The sequence below is a fragment of the Ricinus communis genome, chromosome 1 (genome assembly GCF_019578655.1).
Source record: "Ricinus communis isolate WT05 ecotype wild-type chromosome 1, ASM1957865v1, whole genome shotgun sequence".
NCBI classification, from domain to species: Eukaryota; Viridiplantae; Streptophyta; class Magnoliopsida; order Malpighiales; family Euphorbiaceae; genus Ricinus; species Ricinus communis.
This window is the reverse complement of record NC_063256.1, coordinates 3670370-3690071: the sequence shown is the minus strand read 5'-3', so window position 1 is coordinate 3690071 and position 19702 is coordinate 3670370. Positions and strand designations below refer to the sequence as shown.

Here is a 19702-nt window from a genome sequence, read left to right as displayed (position 1 = left end):
AATATGAATCCCACATTGGTGTAAGAGAAGTATTGAAAAATTAGAAAAACCAAACAAGTAATTATTGACTTCTCCACAACACATTTTCATAACGGAATCATCCAAAGATAATGTACACACGCTCCTCCAAGAACAAAAAAGTGATTCGAGTAAAGCAAAATCTATAAGAAAATGAAACTGTAAGCAGTTTGAAGCATCCGAAAGGTGCTGAGAAGCATAGTCTTACTGGCAGATGCAACTTCTTCACACCAAGAAAGAAACACCAAAATATAAATAAATAAAAAGCGGCTTAATGATATAAGGTCTACTTATAACTGAAGACCACATCTCATGTAAAATGTTCCTGAAATGGGTCCAGTTCACAAACCGACATAAGGCCAACTTCTAAACTACAATTATCAGCAGTCGAACAACAGACTTGCCCCACAAAGCAAGGAACAATAATTACTTTGGGCCAATGTCCTTAAGAGCACAAATCTGCTCCTCCCCCATGGAAGACATCACAGTCACAACCAAATCTTTTCCCTCAGCAAATCCATCCTTGATCTGCATACGGCATAGAAATTAACATCATTTATTAGATGGAAGGAAAATGGATTTTTGAAATACCAAGTTAAAATAGCAGAACTTCCTATTGTGTTTAAACAAATTATAAAATTAAAAAAAGTGTTTTCTCCCTGGAAAGTCCGCATTTCTCAATAAGAAGTTGAGTCATCCAATCAAAGTCCAAATAGACTAGGTTCTAAAATTTTCAGTGTTATGGATCCTTATAACAAGGGGAAAAACACCATTCAAGACACTAGGTAGGAGGGGTTAAGACAGAATAGGAGGACTATCGGGTCTACAAGGACTGGAAAGACTCCCAGTGAGTATACATGTCCCAACTGACCACAATTGGAATTTATAATAAAACCCAAGGTTTTTCCATGCTGCTTCCCATCCACTTATCTCAAAATTGATGTTCTGAGAGGGGAGGCAGGGGGAAGGGGGGGAAAATCCTGATAAGGTTCATCTTAGTTTTCATTCTGAATGTACTCACCATAATCCCTTAATTTCCACTCCTTATTCATCATTAGAAACCCCAAGGTCATTCAATCTGTTCCCTTTCGTCCAGAATGAAACAAAACACTTCTGTTTTGTATCAGTAAAAAAACTCATCTATTTCAGGTCAACTCAGCGAAATCAAGCAGAAATCTCATTGTGGCAGAAAGTTACAATCCATCTAGCATACATATCACAAAACGAAGTTCAAGTTTCAGTGGGAAGAGGACAAAGAACCAGGGATGGAACAAACATCAGTTCACCAATCCTTGTCAATTGCTCCAAGGCCAAAAGGCCAATTGATCAGGCAACAAATTTTTCTTTCTAGAGAGAATATAGCAGCACAATTGAATAGATAAGATAAAAAGAGAGGAAGTGACAGCAGCTGCAAGTAGATAAGACGGGACAACATATATAGGTCTTATTTGTTGTGGACACAAAACGGCTGTAATCAGTGATACAAGTCAAAATTCTCTTTGTTCTGCCCAAAAAGAGAGAATTGAGACCAAAACTTTTGGTGAAGAAAATTTATTTTCTATAACCAAGTCAAATGACAAAATCTATAATTTCTAATTAAAATATACTCACAAGGAAAAGTGCTATTAAAAATAAGAAATAAGATGACAAATGTAGATATTGATTTCTATATCCAATGGCAAAGCATGACAACTAAAATGGCGTTAATAACCTTGACTAGAACATCCTAGGAATAGTAAACCAAGGACTCAATTGTGACTTCTTTTCCCCTCATCTATGTACACAAGGTAATTCTGGCAAAGGACAATTGTAACACCTTCCATCATGCCCAAGGAAAAAGAGCAACTGTTAGTATCATTTCTTTCTGGTCTCCATTTTCCTCATGTAGGATGTTTCTATGTGTGTGCGTCTGCATGTGTCATAGGAGGGTCCATCAGCCAGGAAAGAGGGATATGACACTAACCTGAGAAAGCAGATTTTCATCGGTTGGAAGCCTCAGGTCATCCTTGGTATTACCGTTCTCAGTCAGCAAACTAACCTGAAAATTAAACAACATATTAAGTCAATGTCCAACCAACATATTAAAACAAAGATAGTGCAGGAATCATAGACAAGAAGAAGTTTGGTCATACAAATCCATCCTCAGAAATATCAATCAGCTGGTAATCAGTACGGGTGACATGGGGAACCTGCAACAACATTTAATATAAGAATATATTATGATTCAAAGTTTATAGGTTCACAATAAAATGACACAAATTAGTAGCAGAACAAAAAAAAAAAAAAAAAAAGATCATACATCACAGTTGTGGGATGAAGGAACAATATCCTCGAGCTTCTTGGCATTGAAGATATCAATTCCAACAAAGTGACATTTAGCATGTCCGTGCTTCCCAGTCTTTGAGGTTGAAACCTCAACAACCTGTCACAAAAGGATTACACTTTCTTGTCAAAAATGGATATCCACAAACATGTAAAGAACAAGTTCAAAAAAGAAAAAGAAAAAATATAATAATAATAATAATAACAATAATAATAATAATAATAATAACAATAACAATAAGAGCAATAATAATAATAATAATAATAACAGCAATAATAACAATAACAGCAACAACAACAACAACAACAATACTAATAATAATAATAATAATAATCAGGAGCATGATCAGAGTTTAATTCAACAGATTAAAGTTTCCTCCTGCTTAATTGAACAACATTTTTTTTTTGGAAACTCAACAGAAACCTCAAAATAATATGAAAAGAAAAAAAAAGATTAAATTTCCTAAACGTATAGCATCACAGAATAATTAAGCTTCCCAATCAAACAAAATAAATATCATCACTTTTACTACGAATAACAGATTACAAAACATATACCTTTGAAAAAGTAATTTCCCAAGCTTCAATTGCTTGATTAAATTTTTAAAAAGTCATTTGTCATCGGAACATAGTTAATTTGTAATTATTCTCAACATTTTGTAACAGTTGAAAATTACAATAAAAGAATTTCTTAAGAAAAAAACAACAGATCCAATACTCACACGAGAATGAATTAAACACACAAGAAGAAGAATAAAAAGAGAGATATGAGAGAAAACAAATCAAATAGATCAGACATAAATAACATAATAAGGATCTAGAAGTCGAGACCTTGCAAGGGCGGTTCTTGATAACGATGTAACCGTTCTTACGAATAGTACCAGCCTGCTGAGGATAGGTTTTGGAAGCTCCAGCGTCGGCCTTGGACTCGAAGTGGTGCTCTTCGTCCGACATGGCAGCGGCGGAGGCGGCGACGGCGACTGAAAACTTTAGATTAGAAAGAAAGAATGAGATTGAGAAGCAGAAAGGGTGCGTGAGAGGAACGCTGGCCAGAGAATTTCTACTATATATAGGGGTATATAAGGAAGAGTAGAAAAATGAAAATGATCTAGGGTTTTCGAACAGATGATTAGGAGAATATTGACCGTAGGATTAATCAACTATGAAAAAAGAGGGAAAAAAAAAAAATCTTGTCTGTCTCTCTGCGTTACAATGACGCTGAGTTCGCACGTGGGCTGCTACTGTTGCAGTGAAGAGAGATGCCCTTTGTGCTGTGTACTACAGAAACTAACTCATGATAAGGTGCCATCCTTTCTTAATTTAATGACAATTTTCCCTTTTTTATATGTTATGGATCAAATATTGTCCCTTTATCAATCCACGAGCCAAATTTTAGAAAGACCTTTTTAAATTAATTTTCTGTTTTTCTTTTAATTTTTCGAAATCATTTTCTTTAAATTGCTCAAAACACAGCTACACAAGAAGTAAACTTATATAATAAGACTAATTTAAACTTCTTTTGAAATCGATAAGACTAAAACCAAATCAAACTAAAAAGCTCACCTAGCTAAACTCATGAGTTAGACTCTTTTGTAAACTAGTAAACTAATTTATAAATTAAAATACTAATAATATTATAGTAAATGTATTATTCATTTAATTTTTTTATAATAAATATTTCATTTTAATAAGTTGATAAATAATTTAACTTTTAATCATTATAATGAAGCTTGTAGAAACATTAAAAAAAGATTATTGAGCTGACTTAAGCTAAACTTAATAATAAACAAGCCAAGTTGAGATCAACCAAAGTTTAAATTCAGTTCAATTGCATTATGCTAGCATTTGCCGCAGTTTACCGCTTAGAAGAAAAAAAGAACAGCAAAGAAAATCAAACTGAATATATATATATATATATATATATATACGAACATTCACAATGAGGTCCGTTAAACATTACAGCGATGAATCGGAGCAATGAATCTCTCGAATTATTTCAACAATGAAGTTACAAATTTTGAACGTCAGTAACCAATCATTTAAAAATCAAATTTAAGAAAAGGCGTGAAAATCTTTTCCAGGTTGATCTTCCGTGGCAAGTTCAGCAATGTCAATAACGAATTAGGTCGACTCGGTCTTCTACATAAAATTATACACACACTACAATCAATCCCATCCCACACAGCATATTTTATGATATGATTGTAAACTGGTATATATATAATCAGCATTGACCAATCATAATTGAGTTAAAACATAATTTAAAATATTATAGAAAGACCAAAATTGCTGACATCAACCAAAAGTAGTTACTAATATCAAAGGGCACTAACTACAAACAGTACAGAGTAAATCTTTAATCATTACCTTTTCCACCGAGCAAATTACAACGGTCGTCATGTCTTTACTTGAATCTCCAGCAGAAAATGACCTACCTGTCATCCATCTTCTGTACAAATATTTGGGGGGACACTTCCCTGTCAAGAAGAAATGCACACCGATAAACATGCAATTATCAATTATTTGATTGAAAGGCATAAATATGATAACAATGTGATGTATTCAGGAAATTAAAAAACTCGGAACGAGATACGCATAGCTGATACCAAGAAGCTTGGATTAATATCCAATCCTAAAGAATACTCGCATAAAAGTAACTAATGACATCAATTAGTATTGTAAAAAAGAAAAAGGGTATCACTAAAACTAGTATCAAAGTCACAGATGATAATTCAATCTTTATATGTGATAAGGCAGAATGATGATCTGATGGCTTCTTTTTTTGGTTCTTTGAATAAGGATCTGCTTGTCAGACCCTTGAACCCAGTTCGATGGAACCAAACGAGAATAAAAGAAGACTTGAAAGATGACATAAAATAGAATATTCCAACGCAGGGGTCTCATTTGAAAAAGAAAGAGTATCAGATACGAACTTAAAAAGCAGATGGCAACAGAAGAGTGACCGTACATTTCATTAGCTTCTTGGTAAGTATAGCTGGATGCAATAGCCAAAAGTTCTCCCAAATGGTTGAATGATAAAGACGCCACGCTGTTTGGGTATCTAGAAAACTAGAACCAAGAAAAGTTAACATAGAAAACCGGGAGCTCCATTATAAATAAACAGAATGTCAATGTAATAGCTTGAATTGGATGAATAATACCTCACATAATCTTCTTTTACTTTCATTATGCCATGTGATAATATATCCGTCGTTATCACCGGTAACAAAAGTGCCACATACACTAAATTAAAATAAAATAAAAAACAATTAATTTCAAGTTTTAAATAAATTGTAAATGGTAAAACTATTCACAAGAATATACATACAGAGGATTGAAGACTATGTCATTGATTGAAACTAGATGTGTTCTTCCATCTCTTGATTTGGGGTGACACCGGAATGTATATCTACAGTACAGTTTTAGGATGTATGAGATAATGTAACATTGCCCCAGGCTTGACATCGCACCCAAAAAGCCATTGAATTTTTTATATATTCAAAGACTGACCCTTCGTTAGAATTGGATGGATCCAAGAACTCCAACGCTACCCGTCCATCTACTGATCCAACAGCATATCCTGCAAGGAAATAAATCCTTCACTAGAAATACTATTTGCACGTGCACTCACACATTCACAAAGGGGGGAATAATAAATACAGTTGTACAAGGTTATATGAGATTATGTTAAATTCACTATCTAGTGTTTCAAGTGAGTAATAATATTTTAATAATATTTTATCGATGAGACTACTCTTACCAGAATGACTAAATGTTCACACTATCCAAAAATAATATGATTATTGAAGCAATACCTCTACGATAAGGAAATGAGCTAATGCATTTTATTTGTACATCCGTGTGATTTTCTTTAAAATGAACTGGCTTCCCCATGTTTCGCAGGTCATATACATTTACTGATTTCCCAACAGCTAGCATCAAATCAAACCCAGAGAGAGACATGGACGCAACTTCTGCGCCCAAATTTCTCAGGTATGCCGGAGACTTTGCCAAGCGCAAATCCCAGAACATTATATTCTTGTCAAAACCAGCGGATATCACTAGACCTACAACAAGCAGATAGAAGGGATGATTTATTTACTTATAGAAATGCAGTTGGAACAAATAACATTATCGAATTAACAAAAAAATTAAAATAAAAGGTATACTATGGGCTTTTTCATATTTCTATCACTCTCTTTCAACTAAAAGTTTTTGAAACTTTGAATTGTGATGTGAACCTCAGAAGCCTAAGCTTTTTAAAAACAAGTAGCAACAGAGTGAAGCAAGTGGTATTTTCACAGCTGGATAACTTTGAAATCTCACTCTGCTGCAAGTACAATCACACAACTTTATAATCACATATTATGGAACCAAAACCTGATTTAAGCCTACGGATCTAAAGTGTTCAATAACCACTACAACAATGAAGTTGTTTAATCTGCTACTTAATAAGCCTTATCCTGCTAGCCCACAACATCATTGCAATTTCATCAGCTACGTTGCTGTACCTTCCCCACAGCCTAGGGGTGAGAATAAACCAAAACCTTTGATGATTTCTTATGTAACACAAAAGAGTATATGATGGTATCTTTCACTACAAACTACCAGTTCAGTATCTCTGTCTATCTTGACTCGGAAGGCAAACCCTTCATGCTGGCACACAAAAAAATGACATAATCACTGCATCACACGGTTAAGCCAACAGTTCAATTATAGGTGACCTGATAAGTGATCATTCCTCTGCAACCATAGTAATGTCAGCCCCAGAAGAAAGACAAAAGAGAATCATCAAAGCATCAAAGTCCTAGAAATTGCTAACTTAAGTGGAGATGGCAAAACTAATTATAGCAGCTTGTCTAATTTGCGGCATTATTTGCAAGCTTTGAAGTGTTTTGATAGAATAAATAAAAGCCGAAGCTTCAAGGTTATTAAAAGAATAAAAGAATGCTAGAAGGACAACCACAGTTTTTGCAAGCAGAGAAACTTCCAGACTTCCAAAGGCATTAACACCGATCACACACTCAAATCGTTTAGAAATTTGAGGTAGTCACATATATGATTTGCTAAAGTTCAGGTGCTGGCTATGTGTGACATGTCAAAACGTCAAACCTGCAGCCTAAGTTACAACTACGAGAATACTTTTTCTGCCAGAATCCATAGGTACAAGCCCACCTAATAATTAAGCCCCTAAATAGGAAAGACCATTAACTTCTTTTGCATCAAAATCTATCTGCATTGAATAAGAAAACGCACAAAAAAAACCAACACAATAAATTGTTTGCATTCCATTGCTAGTAGGTGTTAATACATGGAATAAGAAAACACATATATGGTTACTACTTTATGCATGCATATTGATTCAATTAGGCCATAGGACACAAACAGACCTTATAAAGATACATTCTTAAGTTCTCTCAATATAATTGCAGAAATTGTTGTTTAAGAAGCTAAAATATGCGTAGTTGAAAAGCTACTAGTATAAACATGTAGAAATGGGGTTGTAGCAGTAGCTCACTTGTTTGATCACTATATTCAACACTCGTTGCTATATCACTATGACTTCCAATTGTATCATTACTTCCTAAATGCAAGTCATACCTGCAAAAATGTCGCCCCAAAAGGATATATAGCAGTGAGTAACAAACTAGATTGCGAGGACATTTAGACCATTTATTTAGACATGTAATTTAAAACGAGAATAATATATATATATATAAAGAAATCAATGTGCATTCTCTGTTATAACTAATTCAAATTTTGACAACAAACCTTCTAAGGCAACCATCAGAACCTGCACTGAAAGCAACAGTCTCACTATGAAAACAACAATGGAGAAGTGCAGCTTGTGAAGGAGCTTCTAACCTAAGCAGAAAGCTATCCACATCGTACAATCTAAGACTCTATACAATCAAAAAAAGAAAATTAATCATCATACATATAAAAATATTAAAGAAACAAACAAACAAGTCTGATATAAAACCATACTTGAAAAGAGGAATTGTGAATAATAATAATATTAAAGAAGAAGAACTTGAATACATACAGAATCCCAAGAAGAAATGAGAAGATTGTTGGAATGCGGAGCAAATCGGACTGTGGACACTGCATCTCCAATGGGGTTTTCAAATGGTAAAAAAAAACTGTTCAATTTGGAAAATCAAAAATCAAAACTTTTGAAGAGAAAAAGTTTGACAATTGAACATAAGAGCATAAAGTACCAAATGATAAAATAATAACACATAATAAAGCTCTGTACTTTTCACTTGTATGCTATAAAGCAACTATTCTTTCTTTTCTTTTTCCATTTCATGGCATTGAATTTTTTTGAAGACGGAGAAAATCATAAAAACAAACGGGAGAAAAGAAAGAGCGCAAACGTTTGACAAAAAGCTGTGCTGACCTCATCTTTACACGACAGAAGGAACTCAAAGTTTGCGCAAGTGCAATTTCAGGGCGAGAGTTTTAGTGACCAGAAGAATTGTGTGTAGCGTGTAGTGTTTCGTAAGAGTAAGAAAAAGGACTGTGAGAGTGGGAGAATTGGAGCGCAATTTGGGCTATGTACCAATCCGTTCTCTCCCCCCGCTTTCTTTTCAAATCAAAAAGTTGAAGGACAAGGGCCTTCTCAAAATTAGGTTAGTTTAGGATAGGAAAGGTATTAAATTTCAATTTGCCCATAAATTTATTAATATTAACTATTTGACCTAAAACATTTTACAAGTCAACTAATTAGCCTCGATTTTTCTCAAAATTAGTGAAGATATTATTTTGAAAATATCTTTTAGGATTATCGACCATCTAATTGCATTTCGATGCATGTCATAATCAATGGTCTAATTATATTGATTAGTATATAATTATTGTCAAGTTACAAGTGCAACACTCGATGAGTAACACTATCCGTTAGTAGTTATTGTATAATTTTATATCATGGATTAGATCCATGCTTGTGCGAGTACACATATATAAAATGTAAAATAATCTAATTATATAAGAGAGTTTAAATATACTGTAAATATAAATGTGATGTATAATGGATTTATAAAACATTCAAGGGGTAAGAAAATATAATATATATATTAATTTGATAGGTCTAATAAGTCCAAAAAATTGGCTCTAAGGCATCTTTATACCATTTCAAGAAAGAATACAGAGATTTATGTACCAAAATGAAAAGAGTAAGAAACTGAAAAAGGATCTTTGACCAGTAATAAAGCATGGATTATGTTGGTATCGTTCATCCATTTATACACTTCATAGCAAATTTTTTATTATTTTGGATCACAGTAAACTGTAATAGTGAATTAAGAGAGAAAAACAGATTCAACTCTGTTGAATTGCAGGCTTTGATAATTCTCTTTGCACTACCTTTTTGTGGCACTTGTAGTCAAGGTGATTCTTTCAATTTAATTCCCCTTTAGTACTCACTTTATGATGCTGTCAAGGGACATACCTTCCAATAAGTATAATGATTCTTTATCGAAGAATATATTACCCTCATCAGAGCTGGAGTGCAGAGAAAAAAATGGGAAAAGAGGAAGAGGGATAATCGAGAAGTTTCGGAGGCAGTATTCATGGAAGGAAGAATGCCACTGCAGAAGAATGGATGTTGCTGCACAGTACATGTAACGGCAATTGCTAAAGCTGTTTGCCAAGGTTGCAGAGTCCATAGAAAAGCATCATAATGAGCAGTTCTCCAAGTTGATGAGGAGGCTCACGCATCATTAGAGGATTCAATGAGAAATGACAGCGTCCGAATAGATAGCTAGCTGCAATTTTCTTTTCTGTTTGATAAAGTTTGACATGTTTCCTTGGCTGAATGATTGAAATGATGTATGCAAGTATAAACTGATATACATTTCTTTCACAATAGGTTGATCAGTTACTCTTTAGAAATGGATTGAGCAGAATAACATGTATTCACGATTCAACTTGTACTAACTAAAAGACCAGCATAACTTGCTTCTAGTATATAATTGCTTTTGTTGCTTCTATTAATTACCCATCAATGGCTACCAAGAATCTTCTGCTTCCTTTCAAATTGCAACAGTCCACATGCAAATAAGGTTTTCATTGAAAACAAATGCCTTTCCTTCATTCATACATATTTCGTAATCATGTGCTTAGTTATAAGATTGAATGAAAAAATGATGAAAACAAGCTATTGACTGCCTTCACACAGCTCATGTTACAAGCTACTTTCTTCCCCGAAAAACTACAATCTCAATCAAATCATCAATTAAGAGTACCTTTTTTGGGATTCAATGCACACAACAATCTAGCAAGTCTGAAATATGCATGTTGAAGCTACCAAATAGAAAAAGCGGTAAGTCGACTCGCTTTAGTGTTAACCATTCCATTTAACACAAATTCAAAGACAGGAAAATTTTCAAATTCCAAACAGGAATTCATATATATACAGAGGCATAAGCTTATCTCCTTAGCTAAAGATCCAAACATGGAAAAGATAACACATTTTGACCCTGGAAGACACTTTCTTTATTTTACTTTCAGCCTTGTGAAATCACCGACTTCTTTCATCTGGGATGAAGAAATCAAATCGGACATCCACAGAACCAGAACTTTCTCCAGTATCTTTGTACTCAATGTTAGTTATCGATCCAATCTCTTCTGCATCCTGATATTCTGGCCTTACCCGTCGTACAGGCACTGTGACAGAGTACACAGTTCCAAGATCAGAATCGGCTGTGACGCTCAGCTGGACTTTATCCTGTGATTCTATCACCACAAATTCTGATAGAGCATGCACAATGTTGCTTACAATCTTCCGTTTTGCCTCATCACTAACTGCACATCTGTCAGAGAAAAGAATCATCTTCAACCGCTGTTTGGCAACCCTTGCATTTGAGCTCTTTCTTCGTGCTGGTGATGGGAATATTATCTTCCATGCCAAATTCAAACGCTCAAAGAAACTCATGTTGATGGCATTTAGGAGAAAGCTTTCAGCTTCTTCGCCAATTGAAGTTGAAGACAGCTGATAATCTCCAGTAATCCCAGAAAATCGTCTAGAGTGATCATGCATTTTACATCTATCAACCATGATGCTAGGCCATTTGTGTACATTTGGGGAAGTGACAGATCCTCCACCAGGGAAACCAGTAAATTCTACCTATAAATTACAGAATAAAAGACTGAACAATATTAAGATATTGCTATTACTTTCTAAATCATACACAATACGCATGTGACATCCTCCTGCTGTTTTTCAGAAGTGAAAATACACAATCATATTAAATAAATAAGAGTAAGCTGTTTACTAAAGTAGATTTCAAGCTCGCGTAGGACGATGACAACAATTAGTTAGGAAGTATTTTAGTAGGCCCTTTTCCAAGTTCATTGAATGCGCTTATATTATTTATATCGACCTAGAATATCCATCTGCAACATCATTCTCCTGGAACGACAACTGAAATTTTGCAAAAATAGACCCATAACCATAGGGATGAACAATTCACATGGTGAAATGAGTGACAATGCAAAGAGCAACTTCGTGTAGTCTAGTTATTTTACACATTTAATCAATAGCATTCAGAGGATGAATGCTATCAAACTCAAGTTCCCAATGTAGACAGAACCAGTAAGCCACTGTTGCTATTTCATATGTTTGATTAATTAATTAGCACAACAAAGTAAAATATCGGCTGACTAAGCTAGTCATTTGCTATAACAAAAACTTCAGTGGAAGGAGATCTTTCAACTTCACATGGACCACACCAAAAGTTTCAAGAAAACAAGGAAAAAAAAGAAGATGCTATAATCTCAAGTCAACGTCACAGAGGAGCTAGTCAATCAACTAACGCCTCTTATATGTTCAATAATGACATGAAGAAAAGAGAAGAAGCAGCAGAAGCGACTAGTGGAGCAGAGATTGGCAGCAGGATGAATGAGATAAAGAAAACACATTTTATCAGTGAAATGCCCTATGATTAGGCATTCAAAAATTTCACTATAGAAGTGAAAGACCCTGCCTCTCCCAGCCCAACGCCAAATCGCCCAACCAAGACAGAGAAAGTAGAAGATAGTATATTACAGGGATAATGAATGATTTCTTCCAAAATGGGCAATAAACTTACATGTAGCCTGTGTAAAAAACATATTCACAAATGTACTAATCTTTATCCTAACCTTTTTCTTTTACTTATTATTTTGCAATTGCCTAAGAAATTCACTCGTTCCGGATACCTCATAACCCTATGAAAACAGAGAAATGCAGGAGAAATGTTCAATTTTGAAATTTTAAACTAAGTGCTATAACTAAGATACTGTCAAATCCATAGGAATTGAATCAAACAATGCAAATTAAACAACAAAACAGCAACCCAGATCACCAAATGAAATAATAATTACGGACATAATTAATCAATTTACATAGCCCGATTAAAGCTTTATTTCTTCGGTAAGAAACAGGGGCACATTTACCAAGATCCCAAGTTTTAACCATTTCTAGCTAATTCAAGCAATTAATGGCATTTGGGCAAAAATAAGAAGATTAAAAGCAGAAACATATATATAAAAAAAAAAAAAAAGCGAAGGAAAATAAAACAATTTGGTAAATGCAAGTGGATTTTGAAATAAGACCTTTGAATTAGAAGAAGGAAAAGAGCTTCGAAAGGGGTGTTTGTGATAAGAGGTTAATGTTGCAGAGACCCTTAGATCTCCCGATATTGCCATTGTTCTTCGATTTTTCTCTATTTGTTTTCTCCCTTTACTAGCAGAGTCACCCTTGTGCTGCTCGAGCGGTCTTCTTCACCAACTGTTCAGTGATGATATTCGCCACTCAGAGAGTCTGAAAACGATGTCGTTATAATTGGCTAGGTTTGCCTCCTTTCTCGCCTGAATTTAACTGTAATGTTTAGTGTAAAGATAAAAGATTTAAATTAAAACAGCTCAATTTTACAATTTAATTATTTTTCCATACTGCTATTCTTGAACAATTAAAATTTCATTAAGAAGAAAAAACATCTACTCTAAGCAGAGCAGCTATTAGAGTGCATTAATAAGTATTCTTACATAAATATAAATATTATATAATTATAATATATAGTTTCTGATCAATATTATTGAAAATATAAATTTTTATTTCTTAAATCAGCATTCTAAATTCGGACAGCTAAAACCATAACTTTTAGTTTGACAAATTAAATGAATTTTATAAACATATAAAATTTATTTTATTTAAGTTTAACTTTTACTTATTTTGACAAGATAGTTTGTTGTTGAGGATGAGAAGTGAGTTTGAATTTTTTTTCTTTGCATTATGTGACTTCTCATTTTTTACAGTGAATATAAATAGATAATTATCTCATGTTTTGTAATCGATAATTTGTTGAATTTTTCATAAATAAATAAAAAAATATAATTATAAATAAATAACTATTTCATATTATATAGGCTGCAACTAATTGATTTTTTCATAAATAAATAAATAAATAAAAACACAATCGAAAAAAAAGTCGGTAATCTATATTATTACATTTGAATTCAATTTGACTTAAAAGTTTAGAATCTTAAGACTTAAGTCAAATCTTATTTTTAAATTTAAAATCTAAAATTAATTTGTCAAAAATTTTGAATTATTCAAAATTAATTAATTATATATTTTAATTTTATAATTAAAATTTGATAAAATTTTCTAACATTCCATAGAAAAATTTAAAAAGAATGCTCGTGATTTAGTTAATTTTTAATTTTATTTATACTATTTTATTAATCAACATACATAGTTTTATTTTATTTTTAAAATATAATATATTACTATACTTTTGAAGTAAGATATATATATCAATATCAGTAAAATATAATATATATATTAGTAAATAAATATATATTTATTAGCGAAGCATATGCCATACTAATAAAATTTGTTTATATTAATAAAAATGTTATTTTTATAATATTATATCTAATTTACTAATAGAAAAAATTACATATAATGATGGGTTTTTAATAATTTTAATGGACGGTGAAAAAAAATTATCAAAATTAAGAGATAATAGCTTCAAATTTAAATTAATTAATAGCTCTTTAATTGGCTTATTGTGATAATATAATTATACTTATAAGTGCTAGATTTTACATATTACATATGTAGACTTTTCTTTAATAAAGACATTGGTTAGTGTTTTAAAAGAGCTAATGTATTTTATTTATTACATAGGCTTTTTATTTGTCTTGAAAATGAATAGGGTATTCATCGTATAGCTGTGGATTCATTGGAAAACTCAATCGTATAAGCCATTGGACAGGTATTGCAATATGCGACTGTATCCCCTTTAATGGGGGGTAATAAATCGCCCTTCTAGGCTTGGATATCTTTGAATGATTTATGTTCTCAGTTAGCATAAACAAGAAGAAGATTATCATAAACTAGATGTAGATAAGGATAGACAATATGGGATTACATTTCTCCTTAGTACTAATTCTCAATGAATGTATTTTATATTATATAAGCTTTTTATAAATCTTAACATAAATACATATAATACAATAAAAAAAAGATATTAGATCATTCCAATAATGCGGCTTTTAAAAATCATCTAAAATTTTAAAAAAATAAACCATCTCTAAATGCTAATCTTTCAAAAAATAAAAAAGATTTAAGATATTCATTCATTTTAATTTGGATAAGGGATTTTTCTAATCTAATTAAAAAATAAATTATGTTTTATTTTACTTATTAGTTTAGTGATTAAAAATCTAAAACATCTTTTGTTAACAATATAAATATCAATATATACAGTTGATTTATATTTTATTAATTTTAAAATTAGTAAATAAATTTTTGGATTAAAATATATAATTTTTAATTTAAATTTCTTAAACTATAAATTATTTTATATAATTATTTATTTATTGTGCATGCATTGATAAGTCTATTAAAAACATTTTAATAAAAGAAAGTTAAAACTTGGAAGTGACTGAAATAGAAAAAGAGAAAAATAAAAATAAAAGGTAAAAAGAATGGAAGAAGAGAAAATCCATTCACTTATTGGATTTGAATGAAATAATACTTTAAATTATTAAAATAATAAGCAACAATAAAATTCGGATGCGAGGTGGAGGAGCAGAGGACTCGTCTGGTGGTGGACACTCAAAATTAGGAAGAGGGATCAGTCGCGGAGGCCACAAAGCTTCTAGTTTTTCCTTCGATAGCTTACTCAAAAATCGAACAAGAAGAAGACCCATTCACTATTCATTTAGACAACAGTAATCAATTCGTTTTTTTTCTTAAAAAACACCCATTCCTTTAACAAAGTGAATGGGTAGATGGGGAGCTGCTGCTTCTCTTCTCTTCAACCACATAGCCAGAAAACCCTCTAGTTCCACTTTACCTAATATCTCTCATAGAAGTGTCCGTCAATTTTACCCTTCAAACCAGGGTGTTTATCTATTCGGTTTCAGGTCATTTTCTGCACTCCCATCTCGGGTTTCCGTTTATAGTAATGAAATTGAATACGGGTCTCATGATTTCGCTTCGATTTACGATTTTGAACCTAAAGAAGATGAGGAGATTGGGAAAATTCCTGTTAAAGCTTATTTTTTATGTACCAGGTATGTTTCCTCGATTGTTCTTTTGTTCCTTAATAATTTCCAAAGTTTCTAGTTTTCCAGTTCAATCTATTCTGAATTTTTTCTTGTCTTTTTATCCGAATGCTTAAAAGGTTATTGGTTGCTGTGGACTGTCAACTAGAATTAAATTGAAGTCTTAGCTTCTATAGTCTATTCTAATGAGTTAATTGTTGCTTTTTGTTATCCACTTCAAGGGAGTTAGCTCACTTTTTTTATTGTTCCTGATTTCTCAAGTTAAAAAAGCACAAAAAAGCGTTCACGAAGATGCTATGAAGTGAAATTCATATGTTTATCAAGTATGCTTTCTGAAGATTGGTTTAGCTTTTTGTAAAGTTAAGAAAAGATGGAGTGTTAGTTTGATCTAAACTTTGATATAGTGTTATCCTACTAAAAACATTTTTATCTACTTTTAATTCAAGTTACTCATATGCTATCTAGAAAGGTGGATTATAATTTTTGTGAGTGGTGCATTTTATCTTTATGGATCAGTTATTTAGCGAGTAGTTCCCATGGTCGTGTAGTTATATTGGTTTTTTTAGTTGCCGAAGATGCTAATGTAGCTGTCTTCGTGTTTTTTCTCACTGGGGAGCCGGTAATTTATCATGGTGTATTTGTTCTCTATAATGCATGTGCTTCTCTCTCTCCATACTTGCCATTTTCTGCTTCTCTTACTCCTCTTTCTGGTTATGTTTTTCTTTTCCTATCTTTCTTTTCTTTTTATGATTTGTCTTCTCAGATTCATGGTTTTGGCAGTATTGATTTGAAGAGCATGCAATCAGAGAATTTAATCAATGTTGTTCCTCCCACCTCTCGTTCTACAAATTATATTGTCCTCAGATATTGCGGTTTTCCTTCAGAAATTACAGTAAGATGATGAACAAATAATTCAATCCTTCTGAAATTGGATAATTGTGAGCTTGTTGTTTTAGTTGTTAAAATTAAGTTGAGTAAGATGGATGTTTACGTCATTTATGCTTTAGTCGAGGTTACACCTATTATATGACTAGCATTTAGAATTTGGTATAGGCAGGATCTGGCAAGAATGCTGTAAATAGATTTAAACCTGATCATGCCTTTCAACTAAATTAATTTTAATGGTCACGTTAATGATGTGTGCCTTTGATTCAGGCACTCAGAGTTAAAGATTATATCAAATGTCAATACATGGTTGTATTCCAATATGGATCTGCTGTTCTCTTTAATATTGAAGATCATGAAGTTGAAAGCTTCTTAGAGATAGTAAGAAGACATGCTTCTGGGTTACTTCCAGAGATGAGGAAAGATGGTAAGTTTCTTTGAGACTTATCTCTATTTTGTCACATTTGAAGTGCAATATGTACCAAAAAAATATCTTATTTTCCTTGTATTTCCTTTCAGTGTATTCTAATATGATCATTCACTGAACATGGCTGTCCTTCGATTGGCTTTTAGACAATTGGTTCTATTCTTTGTAGCGTTCTAGTTCAATGTTCTGAAAGCTTATGTTAATTTTCTGCTTGGCTGTTGATAATTCCTTCTATTAGATTATGCCATAAAAGAGAAACCACTTCTGGTTGAGGATATGCAGGGAGGTGCAGACTACATAGTTCTTAAAACTTTAGATACTGATAGTATTCGTATTATGGGAAGTGTACTTGGGCAAAGCATTGCTTTGGACTACTTTGTTTCACAGGTGATTTTTCTGTAGAAATTCAGTTATTTATTAGTAAATGTTAAGCTATGTTGCTGAAGATGCATTAATTTGTTTTATCACTGTGCAGTGGATGTCATATTTTTAGAGCTTTAATCATTACTCTATAAGCTCTCAATTTGGAAGGATACTGATATTTTTGCCATTGAAAATTAGTTGGTACCTCATGAGCTAATCTGCAAGGTAGTCTGACGTTTTAATCTCTCCCTTTCTGTCATGCATGCGCTACGACATAGGTCGATGGAATGGTCGAAGAGTTTGCTGGCATAAATCGTGCTATGGAAAAAACTGGAACTTTCACCATGGATAGGAAGAAGCTCCTTCAACTTGTTGGAAAGGCTAATTCAAATCTGGCTGATGTCATCCTAAAAGTCGGTCTATTTGAGAGGTGATTCCACCATTATTATTGCTAATCACAATTATATTTTGCATAGTACAGTTCCAAAGATCTCTGTAGATAATATATGATCTAACTTGTCATCTATAACACCTGTTCGAGATCAATTCTAGGTCAATTTATAGAGGGTGTGTAAATTTTAAAGGGCAAGAAACTACTTTGTTGCCCTCTTCTCATCCTCTTTCCGTCTTTCAACATTATGGGTAAACTCTGAAATGCCCTGTTGGACTATTCTGATAGTGTTATAAAGTAGCTCACCTATGAGTCAACTGCCGATCTTCTTGGTTGTGTCAATGTCAGTTGCATTTGCTTTTCTATGTAGGCCTGGCTCCTGTTGGATTTATCAACTTGGGAGCTCATTATTGTATTTAAACATTGATGCTTTAGAAAACAGGAATTACATATTAACAAGATGCCTCATGCTAGTTCTTTCATTGTTCAGATCAGAAATTGCTTGGAGAGACGCAAAATATGCTCAAATATACGAGTACCTTAGGGAGGAGTACGAAGTTACTCAACGATTTGGGAATTTGGATTTTAAATTAAAATTTGTGGAGGTATCTTTCTGCTCTCATTAGACTCATAAATGCTTGTTGCAAATTAGTAATTGCTCAAACTCTAACAGCTACTTCAGGAATTATTTTAAAGGTGTTTTTAGAGCTAAAAGGCTTGAAAGCGCATGACAATTGAGATAGCTTAGGAAAGACTATACTAGAGAGAAGATAAAAAAAAAACTGATACATAACCTTCAGAAAACTGACGAGCATTCACAATTTGGTTGTGTGATTGATTTGCACAATGATCTGTAGATCTGTTAAAACACTATAATGTAAGCAGACTGAATTGGGTATATGATTTATTTTCAGTATTCTTTTAGACCTCTAAACAACTAAAGAATATTACTAGGCACACATTTTATACTTTACATAGACAATAACATAATTTTTGTCATTTATTATGATAGTTCTATCCTAGTTTAAATTTAACTGCCTTTCTGTTGCAGCACAACATTCATTTCCTTCAAGAGGTTATTCAAAACAGACGGTCAGATCTTCTAGAATGGTGCATCATTTTTCTGTTGAGTGTTGAGAATATCATATCAATATATGAGATAGTTATGGGGTAGTGTGCAAGTTGCACCATGTTTTGGTAGGCAGTTGAGAAAAAGTTTAACACTAGCAGCCCAACACAGTTGCAAAAATATGATCAATTTCTCAAATTTTTTGTAATAGCACAATCTGTTTCAGTATAGTGCAATTAAAATTTTATGAGTTTAACGGTTATGCTTTTTCCAACTTAGTTAAGTTTTAATTAGTTTCATTTACAAGTTAAATTGGAGTGAGTTACATGAATTTTTCATTTCACTCTAAATAATTTTAGACACAGATTTTCAAAAGGTTGTAAAGTTATTAAATCATTTTGCACCATTTTTCTTGTGATAATCTTAGGTCTATTCTTCTCCTTTTCTCTGTCAAAATCATATGGTGATCCATCTTTCTAACATGGCATCAGAAGTCTATGACTCACGTGCCATAATCATAACGGAATCCATCTTCCTAACAGGGTATTTTAAAAGTCTCCGACTTACATGACATAATGATGTGTTTGAATATCCAACTCTTGTGCTGCATGATAAGCCAGTAAGACTGATGATACACCATTTATAACGAGGTTTCTTTCTCGCA

At 32.7% G+C, this 19702-nt stretch overlaps 4 protein-coding genes across 9 annotated transcripts; 1 reads left to right on the top strand and 3 right to left on the bottom strand.

The window, feature by feature from the left end:
* Window positions 1-144: 144 nt before the first annotated feature.
* On the bottom strand, window positions 145-3582 carry LOC107262688 (eukaryotic translation initiation factor 5A). The gene is made up of 5 exons (XM_015728963.3): window positions 3172-3582; window positions 2318-2440; window positions 2151-2207; window positions 1982-2056; window positions 145-546 (listed from the first exon to the last, which is right to left on the bottom strand). The coding sequence occupies exons 1-5, from the start codon at window positions 3292-3294 to the stop codon at window positions 445-447; spliced, it is 480 nt and encodes a 159-aa protein (XP_015584449.1). The 5' UTR covers window positions 3295-3582; the 3' UTR covers window positions 145-444.
* A 635-nt stretch (window positions 3583-4217) lies between these two features.
* LOC8289159 (mitotic checkpoint protein BUB3.3) lies at window positions 4218-8976 on the bottom strand. 5 transcript variants are annotated; one of them, XR_001536476.3, is made up of 11 exons: window positions 8744-8976; window positions 8387-8483; window positions 8113-8243; window positions 7859-7941; window positions 6156-6407; window positions 5851-5920; window positions 5669-5749; window positions 5502-5583; window positions 5309-5409; window positions 4708-4817; window positions 4218-4479 (listed from the first exon to the last, which is right to left on the bottom strand). XR_001536476.3 is itself a non-coding variant. In XM_015728962.3 (10 exons), exons 1-9 carry the CDS (start codon window positions 8746-8748, stop codon window positions 5315-5317), a joined length of 888 nt encoding a protein of 295 aa, XP_015584448.1. In that variant the 5' UTR covers window positions 8749-8976; the 3' UTR covers window positions 4495-4817; window positions 5309-5314. The 5 variants fall into 5 exon arrangements, 3 of the variants coding, with proteins under 3 accessions (XP_015584448.1, XP_048226495.1, XP_015584447.1); XR_007214613.1 differs by having other exon boundaries at window positions 5309-5401; XM_015728962.3 differs by lacking the exon at window positions 4218-4479 and having other exon boundaries at window positions 4495-4817; window positions 5309-5401.
* Window positions 8977-10655: 1679 nt separating this feature from the next.
* Window positions 10656-13247, bottom strand: LOC8289158 (cell division topological specificity factor homolog, chloroplastic). Its single transcript, XM_002512085.4, has 2 exons — window positions 12940-13247; window positions 10656-11470 (listed from the first exon to the last, which is right to left on the bottom strand). Exons 1-2 carry the CDS (start codon window positions 13030-13032, stop codon window positions 10865-10867), a joined length of 699 nt encoding a protein of 232 aa, XP_002512131.1. The 5' UTR covers window positions 13033-13247; the 3' UTR covers window positions 10656-10864.
* Window positions 13248-15373: 2126 nt separating this feature from the next.
* Window positions 15374-19299, top strand: LOC8289157 (protein RETARDED ROOT GROWTH, mitochondrial). 2 transcript variants are annotated; one of them, XM_015729097.3, is made up of 7 exons: window positions 15374-15912; window positions 16684-16795; window positions 17059-17215; window positions 17454-17602; window positions 17857-18008; window positions 18460-18574; window positions 19021-19299. In XM_015729097.3, the coding sequence occupies exons 1-7, from the start codon at window positions 15620-15622 to the stop codon at window positions 19141-19143; spliced, it is 1101 nt and encodes a 366-aa protein (XP_015584583.1). In that variant the 5' UTR covers window positions 15374-15619; the 3' UTR covers window positions 19144-19299. The 2 variants fall into 2 exon arrangements, with proteins under 2 accessions (XP_015584583.1, XP_015584582.1); XM_015729096.3 differs by lacking the exon at window positions 15374-15912 and having other exon boundaries at window positions 15931-16795.
* The last annotated feature ends 403 nt before the right edge of the window (window positions 19300-19702 follow it).